This window comes from Battus philenor, unplaced genomic scaffold (assembly GCF_028537555.1).
Source record: "Battus philenor isolate CCGP_79_NKW_IND1 unplaced genomic scaffold, ilBatPhil1.0.hap1 SCAF_8, whole genome shotgun sequence".
Lineage (NCBI taxonomy): Eukaryota > Metazoa > Arthropoda > Insecta > Lepidoptera > Papilionidae > Battus > Battus philenor.
Genome location: NW_027181748.1, coordinates 7,040,212 through 7,055,845, shown reverse-complemented (window position 1 = coordinate 7,055,845; position 15,634 = coordinate 7,040,212). Strand labels below are relative to the sequence as shown.

General features: G+C 32.6%; 1 protein-coding gene across 1 annotated transcript in view; it reads left to right on the top strand.

Moving 5' to 3' along the window:
• The window catches only part of LOC137931866 (acetylcholine receptor subunit alpha-like), a 77,151-nt gene extending 61,638 nt beyond the window's left edge, over positions 1-15,513 (top strand). Inside the window, exons 7-10 of the mRNA XM_068775377.1 lie at positions 4,643-4,789; positions 11,863-12,057; positions 12,713-12,929; positions 13,137-15,513. Coding sequence (XP_068631478.1) covers positions 4,643-4,789; positions 11,863-12,057; positions 12,713-12,929; positions 13,137-13,331 — 754 coding nt within the window. The 3' untranslated portion in view covers positions 13,332-15,513. The remainder of the gene's footprint in view (positions 1-4,642; positions 4,790-11,862; positions 12,058-12,712; positions 12,930-13,136) is intronic.
• Positions 15,514-15,634: the final 121 nt, after the last annotated feature.

The window sequence follows — 15,634 nt, the reverse complement described above, 5'->3', positions numbered from 1 at the left end:
TAGAACTGGGGTAAATAAGGGTCTGGGTAAAGATCTCTCCCACAAACTTCCAAAAGGACCGGTTGGAAGCGGCCCGCAAGGCGGACCGGTCAACTTAACTAGATCGTCTGTCCACTTTGTGGTTGAAAGTCTTACGCTACGCTTGCTGGCCTGTGGTCTTAACTCTAGAACCTTAAAGACGCAGCGACCTTTAATCATACGCCTTGTCTTTTTCTTATTTACTTTATTTACTTTATCTTTATTTTATTACTACTTTATTTACTTTATCTTGCGAATTCATTCATCTAAAAATCTTTTAATTCATGATTCAATCTTTAGTTATTTCATTTAGATCTTAATATTTAATTTTTCTTATGCTAATCATTATGTCTTTCTTAAAGCTTTATTTTTTTTTCGTCTTCTAATAAAAGAGATTTTAGTCGTTGTTCAAAACATTATTTAGGGAAAAAAATATTACAATTTATTAAAAAAAAAATGTAACATTTTAGCACAAATACAAAGACTGATAATTCATTTGTAAAATCTCATTATTAATTTTTACCTGAATCTTAAATAAAGCAAATCATTGCAGAAATAATACGTTAAAATGCCCGGTAAACCCGAATAAATTTAATAAATATTCGTAATCACTGAAATTCGTTTTTATACATGATTTGTAATTTCGTAATATATTTCTATTACACGTACGTATAATTATTTTTCACGTACATTTAATAGAAATTTATAGCAGTAAGTGTGTTATTCAATGCTTTCGACCATCGTGTGCACACGGTAAAGCTTTATATTTTTTCTATCAAATTTTTCCCTTCTACCTTCACATAGAAAAGCAATTTAAATACTTGTGCCTTACTCCGAACCGTTTGCTGGCTGCGGAATTTCCATATAAATTAAAAGCCGTTTTCGAACAAGATTTTTGATAGCGTTATTTAAAAATTAAAAGACAATTACGTTAATATTACATCCTTAGTTGTAAGATAATGCCTATTATATTAAAACATAAAGAAAACAACTTTTAATTTCGTTTATTTATTTAAAACTGCAAGAAGGAGTATAAAAGATATGATTTTTTAACATGTGATACTTAATTAAATATTTATTTAAACTCTTAGCAGATAAACTATTGAGCGGTACAAACATAAATTAGTTAAGTGAAATATGTAGATATCATAAAAGAGGTTAATAACGGAAGAAGAAGAAAAAATACTAATTTAAACACCTACATATATTTCTAAATATTACTAACATTTGTAGAGTAATAATTGAGGAGACATTTTTATTTCGGTTTACGTAATGGCTGTTTTAGTTTTGAAGTATTATATAGCACATACGTAAATTCTTATTGATTGTTAAATTAAAAAATAATAATTTAAATTACTTAATGGTAGAAGATATTAAAAGATATATTTACATATAAGCGATATATTACTTTAAAACTAAATCAGTCGTTTCGTGACGTCGTTACGTTAACTGTAAATGAGATAAGATAAAAATGCTACATCTATTGGCTGTTTCCGTTATTAGCTCTACCACCGCGTAGGTAAATAACAAAACTGCTTATTCAGCCGCTCGTCCTTTCTCCCTTTAATCATTCTTCTTACCCACGTCTAGGGTTGAACATTCTTTGGTTTTCCTATTTTCCAAACATGTTTTATATTATTCTTTCTATATTTGTATGGTCCGAGATATTCATTCAAACATTATACTATTGAACATTAGTTTATTAGTGAAAAAAATATATATTGTAGAACGAGTGGTATTTACTGAATTTCTTCCAATTTATATAATTTTACTAAGTAAAGTTTACTTAATTCATATTATAAGACACAACAACATATAATTTTCTTAAATCCATATATTCAATCCAACAATGCAAATTGCAAAATCTTAGTTCTTAAAAAGCAATAATCTTTTTATAGAACACCTTATTGATAAATTCCGCAATAAATATATAGACCGATTGTGGTCACACACGCATATATGAAACAGGCCTGTGCCGTCTTAACTTGATTATCTAATTCGAGTACAGGTTCATGAAACCTAAATTAGTTTTATTTATTAAGATGCCAGCCCTGAGTCCTGTACCCTGCAGATCACGCGATAAATCTTGATTAATTACTGTCTTCATTAAATGATGTTCCCATGAACTTGCACTAATGCGATTATACCATCTAATGTTCTTAATTAAATTCCTTTGTCTATTTAATCAAGTTAAATCTAATACCTACACAACGTAATCACATCGTGCAGAAATAAAGTTTGTATTCTTTTTATTTTAGTAGTACTATTATTATTGATCTTTGCGAGATACGCTATCCCCAGAGAAGGGTAGGCGGCAAAAGTTAAGTAGTGTAGAGTAATTCCTCGGTGATCGACGACAGTGGACCGTAACCTCCTTTCCCTTTTTTATTTCTTTAATGGCCCCGTTTAGCCCCCGTTTTATGGGCCTTGGGTACATGGGTATACTATAACAACAATAATTTTTTACAGTACTCTATTATTTACATCATCATCTTTCTTCCATCTTAATATCAATTATTATCTCTTCTTTTATTCCTCACATATTCATTGTTCATACCTCACCTTACGTCCCCTTGCCTTCAACGATTTTTACGGGTTCTCCTCCTTTTCCTATGTGTCGATATATATGTCGCACAAACAAGCCCAATGTTTAGACGGAATCTGTTCTTCTCAACGAGTTAGAGCACACCAAGATATTACAATTTAACTTTAATAAAATACTCTGGATATGATGCTATCTTTTCTCTGGTTTCGACAACAGCGGAGATTAGCGGCGTTATATATTCCGGCCGATGTAATTTAGATTTGATTCGAAATGTAATCTTGACAGTCGCTTACTCAAATTGTCAATCGAAAAAAATATTACGGATATCTACAGACTAATGAAATAAATGTATCATGTACGTTTTTTTTTTCATTGGATAACGGATTTGTTACTGAAATTTGCTTTTTATTGTTCAAATAAACAATAAATTTTTCAAAGAATCGAATCCCTTCTAATTTTAAATACAATAAAATTTATTCTAGGAACTTTTGAAGATTTATTGTTAAAATTATTAATAAAGTTAACGAAGTCTATTTTATTATTCTAATAAACCTTTTAAACTCTGAAATAGACAAAGCGAGAGAAGAAAATATTTAATACATTCAATTTCTCTGGAAAGTCATAGTACAGTTGTATTTTCCTCTTATAACGATCTTAATATCGTTGGAATATTTTAGAAGAGGCTCTTATTTCAAATAGAATGGACTTAAGAGATCTGATAATGGAAAACGCTCAACAATTTTCTGCTATTTGAAACAATTTTGGTAAAGTAGATTGTTTTTCATAATTTGTTTTTTTTTTATTATAAAAAACTAAAATTTTAGATTTAATACAACCTTATAATTTCTATGCTATGGATTTATTGCAATGAAATCTATAAGGTTAGAAATATAAATAATAAGGTTAAAAATAATAAATGTAATTTCATTACAAAAATTAATTGCTTGATATTTCACAATTAAGCTTATCCCTTAGGTTGTTGTATATACTAAAAGCTAAAATGTTTTCCGCTACGATTTAAATGGAGATCAAACTGTGCTCATTTGTGTGCGATGGACGAAAATTTACATTTACGAACCCATTCAATAAATATCAAGTGGTCATAAAATCGTTCGTCCTCTCTACGACCGTGTTGAATCTTACTTTTAACGACTGTAGTAAGATTTATATCATCATTTCACCCCTTAAAGCTTATATTAACAGCATATTGAATGACAACCAGACATGTGTTCTTATGTCTTCTTATTTCCAACAAGAAGGACTATATTTTTATTATTATTTTTTATATAAATTAACAAAACAAAATTTTCAAAGTTTTTCATCCAGATATGTATTGTTAACTAAATTAAATAATTCTTTATTTCTTCGTCCTATGTCACTTTTTTATAATAACATTTTATAGCACATAAGATTAAGGTGAAAAAAAAATTATAAAAATCCCATCGCTTACCTGAAAATACCGTGAAAGTAAAATTGTTTATGTTTAAGATTTTGACACGTTTATCAGAATTGTTAATTGAATAGGTCTACTCTTCTAATAAATGCTATTTAAGAGATTATGTGAATTTTTACGAAACTTAAGATGCAATGTAGTTTTTTAAAGGTGTTAGAAACTTTGTCTGTATCTTGTTAAAAAAATTGTATACAGGATGATTAGTTCTTTGTGTGAACAAAGCTTTTACATCTTATTCCAATCGCCTTATATAAAGTAATCACTTTGAAATGCCATTGGAATGTGACAGACAAATAACTTCTAGCAGAACAGTCTGTGGGGACAGATGGTAAATAATAATTAATTTTGTTACATAGTTATTTTGAAAACGTATTTTCTTCGTAAGTTATCATTTACCTTTGTTACCTTTTTCTTTATTTCTTAAGCCATTAAGTTTTGGATATCGTGTATGATACATTTATTGACAGCAAATAAGCTATAGATTCCTTTAAAATTTTTATACCTAGAATCAATCATTCTTATATGAGTTTTTATGTATATTATGTCGTGTGTTTCTTATAGCACAATAAAGTAAAACAAAGATACTTATATTTAAAGTAATTATGTCAACATGCTTATTGTTTCAGTATATGTGTTACGGTAGTAGTATTAAACGTCCACTTCCGTTCTCCGCAAACGCATCGCATGGCACCGTGGGTGAAAAGAGTCTTCATTCACATCCTGCCACGACTGCTCTTTATGAAAAGGCCGCAGTATAAATTTGATACCACTAGGTAAGTTTTAAAAGTGGAATTGGTTTGTCTAGAGCAGATTTGAATATAAAAAGTAAAATGTTTTTGGTTTTCGATTTTACAATTTTTTACGATGTTTTTCCTCGCCATTTGTAAGTAGTAATAATGTTATATAATTCATATAAAGTGGGATCTTTTACAGTTACATTACAGTGCGATCGACGATCGTAATCACAGTCAATAACTAGAATTTTGTAGAAATATAAGTAATACTTATTTTAAGTGATTTATATGTTCAGTTACTATTAAAAATCATCATTATTTCAGCTGTAACACGTGTCCTCTTTTGAACATAGGCCTCCGCTTTAGATTTCTAATAGGATATGTTCGAAGTGACCTGTATCCATCGACGTACCTTCTGACAATCTGTACAGGATCATTTGTGCTGCTGGTGGCTATACGTCCTGCGCTGTGCTTGGCAGTCCGTGGTCACCACCTCAAGCTTAAGGTCTTGTTGGCTTGTGGCCTTCAGCTCTGCGCGCTATGTAGTCTGCCCACTGCCACTTCAATTTGCTCATCCGCTGGGTTACGTCAATTACTTTCGTTCGTTCGTATGATCCATAGGATGCGCTTGCAAATATTAAGTTTTTATTTCATCCCAACAGTAACAAAATCCTCACAAATTAAGCAAATATTCGATTAAAATCTGTCAAGGAAAAGAAAATACGTAATACTCTTAAAGGTTACAAATGGTAAGCATCCAAAACAGCCATGTTAAACGTATTATTTCGTTTGATCATTCCAATCATTTTTAATTTATTAAAATAATATTTTGAATATAAAATTAACCTTAGAATTTATCATATTTAATCTACGAACAGTGGTAAACGTGGAACTTTCTCCCTTAAAGTTTTGAAATTTTGACACCCCGATGACAAATGTTAACTAATTATAACTTCTATCTCCCGCAGAGGACGTTGTGCGCTTTACGACTTTAACATTAATAAACTTAAGGTTGAAGCAGACATCGCTAAGGCATCAATAGGTGAATGAACAGATTAAACAAGATTCAAAAGTTACATAGACGATGGAATTGTGTACAATATTACACTTTATACCTAACGTCTGATGCCTTTTAAAAGTAATTACCTCGTTAAAGTTAAGAGCTGTGTGTCTTCAAAAATGTTTTAATCAAATTTGTTAATTTGATCTTTCTAATTGTGATAATGTAAGTCTATCTTCGAGCAGTGGTAGCCCGGCGGTAGGAGACCCAGAGTTGCGATCGTAGATCGCAGAGTCGATTCTCGAAATGCAATCTTATGTAATTCACACTTTGTACAATGATTATAAAGTATTGTTAATGTTCACAAACAAATGTTTTCAAACGATGGTCAGCAGCGTCCTCTGTATACCATAATATACCACTGCGATCTCTAACCCGCTTGCCAAGCGTGATGTTTATGGTATATCCTCCTATAAATCGACCCTTTGAAAACGAAGAGTTTATGTTTATGTTTTCAGTTTCAATAGTAATACTTGTTTATTATGCTAGCATACGGTTTTTTTTTCTTTAGTTGTGACGTCATCATATTTCAGCGTAGTCTGTTAGATCGATTGAACTACTTAAATAAGTTTTGACATTACATGTTATTCCGTAATTTTGTTTGAGTAACGTACATAATTTTATCTACTATACTTTTCTAAACCTGTTCTTTCCAACTAATAATTTCAAAGTACTCGTAATAATGATGCGGTAATAAAAAAATGTTTTCTATAAAATATCCTCCTGTCACCTCTAGTATAAAAATAGTGCGTCTGATTAGCCTACAAATATTTCTTCTTAAACCGACAAAAACACAGTAAACAATTTTTCGATGTTTATTGTGTTCTGGTTTTGTGGTACTAAACGCGCTGCGGTGGATATTACAATACAATCTTATCGAAACAGATGTACCAACATTAAAACGTCTATGTTAGTTAACTTTCAAGGAGATTTATCAGGATATATATGAAAAAATATAAAATTTTGTCATTGGGCTAACACTTTTGTTGCGATCAGTTTTGTTAGGTATACCATTGATACTCAGACACTGTAACTGAACACGAGCTCGCAAAATAAAAACATTTATTTGATTTAATATATTTTGCTAAATAAAATTCAAGTGGAAAAATACTGATTAAAACCTATGTCCTTCTAGATGATATAAGAGTTATGTATTGTGTAGTAGCAGTGTTAAAATTCATAATATCGCCAAAAGCATTCTCAAACAAGAAGCGGTTCGCAAACTCAGACTAGTTATTAACAACAGACCCTTCTGCTTACGTACCCAAGTTCCAAACAACTTTATATCGGTACGGGTGTAATAACTAGTTTATTAGCAACACGCCGGAGAATCCACAAGCCGAAACTTTGGAATTATTTAAAATGTTCAGAGGTGGGTTTTGTTTAATTTGTTTGACCCCTCTTAACTCACCTTTTATCCATAACGGAATAAACAAGTTGTATCGCATTTAACGTTGTTCTTGATTTTAAACTTAAACATTCGATAGCCAACCGGTTACGTCGGTAATGATGCCGGATCGTATCTAACAGGGACACCAACCCTCGATCATTCTGTCGCGTTGCTGGAGTTTCTTTTGCTATTTTTTCTCCCAACTTTCCGAAGTAGTAGTATTGTTATTAGCCAGGCAAGAACAACCGACCAATTCCAGGTCCGATACTCTGGGGCGCTCTCTTAAAGGATTGCTAAACGAGTGACAGCCCAAGCCTAAGATCCCTCGAAAGGACCTTTGAACCTAGTCACTACATTAAGCGCCCGCCTAAGCGATCTAAAGTCTCGGCAATCTTGGAAATCGGTGAAAAAGTTATATGTAGCGGCGCGAGCCGAGACTCCCCCGGGAACCCTCGCTATCTTATAAGAAGTCTTAGATTCGAAACCGCGAAATTTGCAAATACCATTTAGTAGTAAAGCTCATAATATCAATATATCCATATATATACACATATTTATAACTCTTCGCAAAAAATTAACCCTTAGCAAACGAATGTCGCGAGTATGGCGGTATTCGTTCGCTTATAGTTTTTTTTTTATTAATTCTAATTTACATCGCTAGTGTTTTTTACAATATTTTTTCTAGTGTTTTTTCGCTTTTACTAAACGCAGACAGTTAAGAGAGAGTTGCCGCTATTTGATACGGATCTTTCTTCTCTCAGCTGCGAGTCACGACAAACGTTTGATTGTAATTTACTATTTTTCTACATACATCTAAAATTTATACAATTTGGAAGTTTTACTAAATAATACATGAATTGGTACATTATTTTATTTCAAGTCACTGCCCAAGCGCTACAGACCGTTAAATTCCTTGAGGTCTAGGACAATGTGCCGGGCCAACTCATCAAAAGATTCTGTCGCAGATTGTTTTTTTGAGGAGGTCCTATGGCGTGTCGACTCTGAGCCGAGTTCTCGTATCTAGCCTGCCAAATACGGTTGTGTTCAGCGCGGATTCCGTTCTTCACGAAACTCATTGGGAAGTAAACATAAGCCGGTGCGGAGTGCATTGCGGCAGCGCTCTTAGCTGCCAAGTCGGCTGCCTCGTTACCGACAACGCCTGTGTGGCTTTTGAACCAGGTAAAGTGTATTGTAGCAGAGGCGTACGTGTATCAAGTAAATTTGTGTGAGGATAGGGTGGATGTTGCTTATATTCTGGTTCGCTTAGGATTTATGCACCTTTCCTCGCTTTGGAAATAAAGCACTCTTAAAAATCCGTCGACCAACCGTTCTAAAAAAATGCGCTGGATCGTTAAAGATTAATATAGAGGATAATGCTCTTAGCTAAACGAAAACGATGCTTGTGCAAAATGGTGTAACTAATGTCAATGCGGTCTGTACAGTGCGCAAATTCATATGTAATTCTTGTTCCTTATTTTAAAAAATAAATACTACTCTTACCAAACTACAAATATTATGTTTTTTACTTTGTATAAGACCGTACATTTGAAATCAAATAGATTAACAATTACAGTTTTAAGATAAATTAAAGGTAACGTAAATTATCTAACTATATTCCCCCTTTATATATCCACAATCGAAAATGCTTTTTTACAATGCATACTATTTTACTATTATGATAAAAGAAGTTTTGAAAAGAATACTTTATGACTTTTCTGTTAATTAATATATTAACATATTTCAAAAAGATCCATACAATTTTTCAAAAATGCAAAAAAACTGTCATCGTCATCATCATTTCAAGAGGTTTACTACTGGACTAAGGCTTCTTCACAATTCATCCAGCGTCTTCCAACGATCTTATTTAAGTCAACGGATGTCTTAAACTGCAATTGCATGTCTCTAGTCTCCGGTATAGAACCATTAAATCCTAAATAGCTGTATTAAGTTCGAACTGTATCGTAAAAGCAATTTGATTTATGGAATATTTTACATTCGAACTGGTGGTTCAAATTTATTGGCATTTATAACGGATGCCGGGACAATTTTCCATCTGAAAACAATGAATTAATATCACAGCATTAAGTTAATCGTTAGGGACGTCCTCCGACCTATTACCTACAAAGTGAAGGGTCAAATAATAACGTAACAAATCATTCACGAGGGAGCCCACTCGATATTACAATTGACTAAGGCAGCGGTGGTCTATTAGCAAACCTCGCGGTATAATAAACCGGCGCCGCGTCTCGCTGCGGTTTCGGATCGTTACGTAAATGGATCGCAGGGATAGATTAGACCGCATGTTACAATGCGGCATCCAAGTACTCAGACATAATTCTGTTCTGTTGAATCTCTCACTACAATGAATGCATCTTATATTAACTAATATTATTTATATATTTATAAGTGTAATTTAGTAATAACTCAAGAAAGAACTGAAAATAATTTGTACACAAAACACAGTGGGATGTTATTTTCTTGTCGAGTACCATTTCAAAGGTCCAATATTTCTGCGTTTATCATTGTAATTAACTATCGTGTTACCGAAACCGCTGTACCGCTCCCTGAGTATGAGCGGGGCAAGGCGAGAGGAGTAGCGGATGTACCGTTCTATCGGTCTAACGTCAACGCACGCAGCGTACCTTGACACCCTTGCCTTGTCTCTATTCTAAGGCAAGGTACAGATTAGCACTATAATTTAACATTAAACTAACGTTATATGCTTGTCGATTTGTAACATGACATCAAGTTGTAATCACAAAGTTTTATTTCATAGAGTTAAAATTTAATACGATTTAAAGTTACTTAATACTTGTTAGTTTCAATAATATGCCAATAGCTAATATAAAAATATGTAAATGTAACACGAAATTTGAAGACTGAATAAACCTTTTGTTATCACGGTAAACAAAGGTAATCGTGTAAATTTCAATTCGTTATCGATTCTCATTAATAATTCATATCTTGCCAGCTTATGTATTTATTCATCTTATATAACAATTATTTCGGTACGAATTATTAAACATTTACGGTTGTGAAATATACATTCGATATATGTCCATTGCTTTGCGATTTGTAACTTTTTATAAGCTCTTAGTCAAGTCAGTTTTTAAATTATATTTCGTAGCAATGGTAAAAACCAATAACTCCGGGGAACTCCCGTTTCTTTGTCAGAACTCGATTTGCGTTAGTTTATATGGTTACCCATGTGCCTACACGTCATCATTTACCATGCAAGAAATTTGCTCAATAATTTTTTATCTCTCACTCATCATCATGTCAGCTAATAGACGCCCACTGCAAGCTATTTGCCTCCCCCGATGATCAGTTTTAGGCTAGACCGTTTTGACCTTGATTATGTCATCGGTCCACTTAGTGGAGGGCTTACCCACGCTGCGGCTACCGGCACGTGATCGTGACTCGAAAACCTTTTGCTCCAAGTGGCCATCGAGCTACATCCGTGAACTTAGTTCTTCTGCGGATCTTCTCATTTCGGATTCGATCTCGCAGCTCCAAGCATGGACCCCTCCATTGCTCCTTTATTATTAATTGATTTTTTCACATAAACCATAAAAAAAATCTTTATCGTTTACATTGTCCAATATATCTATATTAGTATAGCTCGCGAACATTAATATCGATAGTTTGATATATGACGATGCGTGTAGACGACATAAAAATTATATTAAATATTCTTTAGATAAGAACGTTCATACCTTACCGTTAATCATCATGCAATATTAAATCTTTCAGCGCTCTGACACCTTCAACCTGTTGAAGCTATAAATGCCAACACGCAAACAACGTTTATCACTTACAAAACCATATGCACAAGCCGATTTGATTAAATGTTATTACAAATTAATAAGAATTGAACTAAAATTAAAGTAAACAGTATTAAAAGAAATTTAATAATAAGTTTTACATGATATTCTCGTATAGTTGAATAATTTTGATATATTGTAAGAATAAATTCAGCTGATATTTAATGTGGTTAAGGCTGACTTATTTCATATCGATTTAGATAAATTTTTCGAAGAAACTATTTAGAAAGTTAGTAACTATTTTATGTTGCACATAAAATAGTTACTAACTTTGTGTACCATATTACAAAATATTCCCATGTAGTGTTTCTAAATTATCATGGTATAAATTAAAGAAGTTCGTTAAACATAAACTTGTAAAAATTCCTTTTACAGGGTGAAGGATTTTTAAGTATATTGTAAGTGACCATTAAAACAAAACTCGTCTGAGTTTATTTTGTGCTCTTCTCAGATCAGGGCGCCTTTAAAACCCCCGCTGCCTTAAGATGCGAGATGACTTATAGGAGAATCTAATATGATTCTAGCTTCCATCAAATTGTACTCTGGTATTCTTATCATGACGCAAACTATTGTGGTCACTGAATGATTGTTTTGGTACAATTATATAAATAAATGTATAATAACTGTGAAACACATGATTGATTGGATACAGAGTTTCTCAATATACTCGCCGGTAGCGAATTTAGATTTGCTTGGCTTGATTGATTGACCTCGAGAAACTAGCACCAGCATATATGACCCAGATAATAAAAATTATAATAGTTGGTAACGTACACGCTCGTTTTTTTTTGCAATTTATGGAAAGGTATATACAAGTTATATTTTAATTTTCCTATAGGTCTCGATATACTGCGTGTGGGGTGGTGGTAAGGTGCGGTGGAGCAGCTCGCCCGCTGTACCCATACCGGCTGGCAGCAGCCGACGACGACTGCTGCGCCCCTGGTGCATGGCCACCACCTGTTGTTCCACCGCGACCTCTCACCCGAACGCCTAGCAAGGAGGATCTAACTCACACAACTTACGTCAATTCGGGGTTAAAAAAATAAATTTATTACTATATATATAGTGTATTCAACTTTTAATTTTTGGGTAATCAATTCATGAAGAGAACTACCGGAAGTGAGTTTTAATTTCAACTCATTTTACAGAGTTCCCGGACTCACAATCAAGTGTTAAAATTTATTGCATATATTAGGTACTAGAAATTTTGATAATCCCCCTCCTTTATTTTTTATAGCAAGCACTTTTAATTTATTATGTTATTATCTTTATTATAGTTGTGTTGTAGTATAGAACGTTGATGGCCAACCCCTCGCTATGTTTATTTATTACGTTTGAAAAAACAATAGCAACCTTTTCATCAAAGAAGGATACATACACTGTACTCATTTATAGTATCTACTGGGTATAATCATTTTGTTAAATTATTATAACGCTAATGTTTATTTTCATTGTCTTTCCTGCCCACCTTAAAAATGAAGGTATTTAATCACCCTTATTTGTAAATTCTTTTTTATCTTTTGAATAGTTGAAGAACGTCCGCCCGCAAACGGCAAGTTCATAAGTAATTAGTGAGTCGGCAATATTTCAAATATTCAACATTTTAATTTTAATGCTTAAGGAAATAAAAGCTTTGGCTATCCTTCTTGTCTTGCCTATCTTAATGACAAAGTTATCTTAATTTTTAGAATGGGTGACAGTAATCGTTTCGGAGGGAGTTGCGTGGTACACGGGTCGAGCGAAGGCGGCGCTCTCGCCACCGGTTCTGAGGAAGAAGCCCTCAGCCCAGTGCCGGATCCGCCGCCGAGCTTCAGTCACTCCACTTGTCCACCGGAGATGCATAAGACTTGTTTTTGTGTGCGATTCATAGCAGAACACACAAGAATGCTTGAAGATTCCACAAAGGTATTTACATTTTAAGGTATTTTAAGTTATATTTGCAGTACCTACTTATACAAGGACTTTTATCTCGACTAAAGAAAATGAAAAAGATATCTAATTTAAATAAAATATTGGGTGAACAAAAATATTAGTTGAATTGAGTAATATGATTGAGTCTTTTACATGTTTAATGAATGGATGCAAAATATGTATAAAACCTACATTTTACAGGTAAAAGAAGATTGGAAATATGTAGCCATGGTCCTCGATCGGTTATTCCTGTGGATATTCACGCTCGCAGTATTGGTTGGGACAGCAGGGATCATTTTGCAAGCGCCGACGTTGTACGACGACCGAGTGCCCATAGACAAGCACTTCAACCAGATCGCCACGTCGACGTTAGTGCGCTGTCCACCGCCATCTTAGGCATCCACAACGCGCAACGGTCTCTGTTTAACTGTAATTTGTTTGTAAATCGGTTGTGAAACGATCTCTTTTTATTTTCTATCAATTTAAAATATCTGTGACATACCATCAATTTAAATTTTGGTAATTAAGTATGTTTATTTTTAATAGAAAAGAGAAAGAAAAAAATTATTATTGATTATCATATGTTTACATACGTCTCTTGAATATTATGATTTATTTATTGAAAAGATTTATTAATTATTGTACAGTGATGAGCATAAATATTAATTTATTTTTGTTAAAACCGGTTGTTTAAAAAAAACAGGCATGTATTAAAATAAAGTTACTTAGCAATAAATTAATGTACTTGCTCTTTTCTGTTTTATATTCGATTCGTGTACAGGAACTTCTAAATGTGTATAAGTAAATGTAATTATTTCGAAAAGACTTGCGAGCCAATTGCAGAGGAGCCGTGAGCGAGCACCGTTGCAGTATTGCAACACCTAATGCACACCCGTCCTGCCCGCACGTGTTCTATTCCACGACACGTACTCGAACATTTTTTAGTGTAATCTCTCTTCTCATAATTCTTAAACTTTGCACTCAACATTTACCTTCGCGCACTCATGGAATATCCTATTTCAACTTCTCTTACTCTTATCTATCCTATATTCTTAAATCCATCACCCTTAATCAATGGAATGTCATTAATAAAACTGTGACAATAAAAGTAGAATCTGAGAACAAATTTACTTTAGCAACCTTGTAAATCATTTGCGGTATATACCCTACCCTAGTCACAATGTAATATGAAATGTAAACTAAAACAAATTAACACCAAATCGGATAAACAACATTTGCGATATTTAGAAAATTTTCGTAGTGTTTCGCGTTAATAAATAAACAATAAAATTATAACGAAAAAAATTAAAAACGTAATGGTTAATTAATTAAAATATTTATGTGAAATAATCAATTAGATATATGAATGTACGTAGAATTTAAATATAGAAGGTAGTAGTAAATTTAAAAAAACGAAACACCACCAAATCGATGCTGTCTGTGTTCAACAAAATCGGTTAGTTACTAAAATTTAGTAAGTAGTGCCATCGTATTATCATTAGCATTACTTGTGACATGCCTCGCTTCTTCCTACTAATATATTTATTTAAATGCTTAAAATTTCTTTCTACTATTTAATGTTACTCGTTAGGAAGGTATCAAAAATCAAGTTTAGTAAGTAGTTTCTCTATCAGCATTATTGACTTGCTAAATTTGAATTTGAATATATCGATCTCTAGTATCAATACTTTGCATAACTTCAATTGTCGTAGAATAGAACATGTACATTAACTGTAACGATTTTAATATTTTTAAGAAAAGCATACGTTTTAGATCCAATCATCAACTAACGTTATCTTAATAAATCAATCAGTTTCATTCAACTCGCTAATCAAATCAATGTCATGTCTGCGTGTGTGTTTGTACACACAAAAATTCCTTATGATGATAAGTACAATATAACGATTTACTTTAAGTGATAATTGCTCAATTTTACGAGTATTTCTAATAAGGGTGGTTTGTTCATCACATGGAATATCCATTACAAATTAACAGTATCAACTAATGTACTATCGATTTCGTTTATTGTGATTAGAATCAACGAATTAATGAGTGAAACATAAATCCAATAGCAATCTAGAGCCGCAAATTTTCGACGAATGTGTATTGAAAATGTTTGCCTTTACTGATGTTTGGAATCAACCACAGCAATTAAATACCGTATTTTATACGTAAACACATTATTATAAGTATCAATAATTTTTAGATATGCTTTTACTAACCTAAACCAGTGATCCAGTATTGGTTTGGAATTGAAAATGTAATAAAATGTTTATTTAATATACGTAACAAAATACTTAAAACGTAAATGTTATAAGATCATAAATATTTATAGAACAATGGGAATGCTTTTTATGTTAAAATAAAATATAATTAATTTAAAGGTATGCACTAGACTCGTGCGGACATTTGATAGAAAATTATTATATTAATTCACTTGGCGGTCCGAGAAGACTAGGACATTTACTGGTGTATAGTTTAGGGTCACTGTTGGAGAGTAATTAAAAGGATTGTAGGTATCTAAATAACTTAAGAAGTAAGCACATTTGACTGTTCGCAGTAGAGTAGCGCAGCTCAATTGTAGTAAAATAAATTTGTAATTTATCTATTTATATTGTTAATAAAAATGTTATTATATACACAATGTTTTAATTATTCTGGACGGATATTGTTAATGACAAAATATACCTTATTCACCA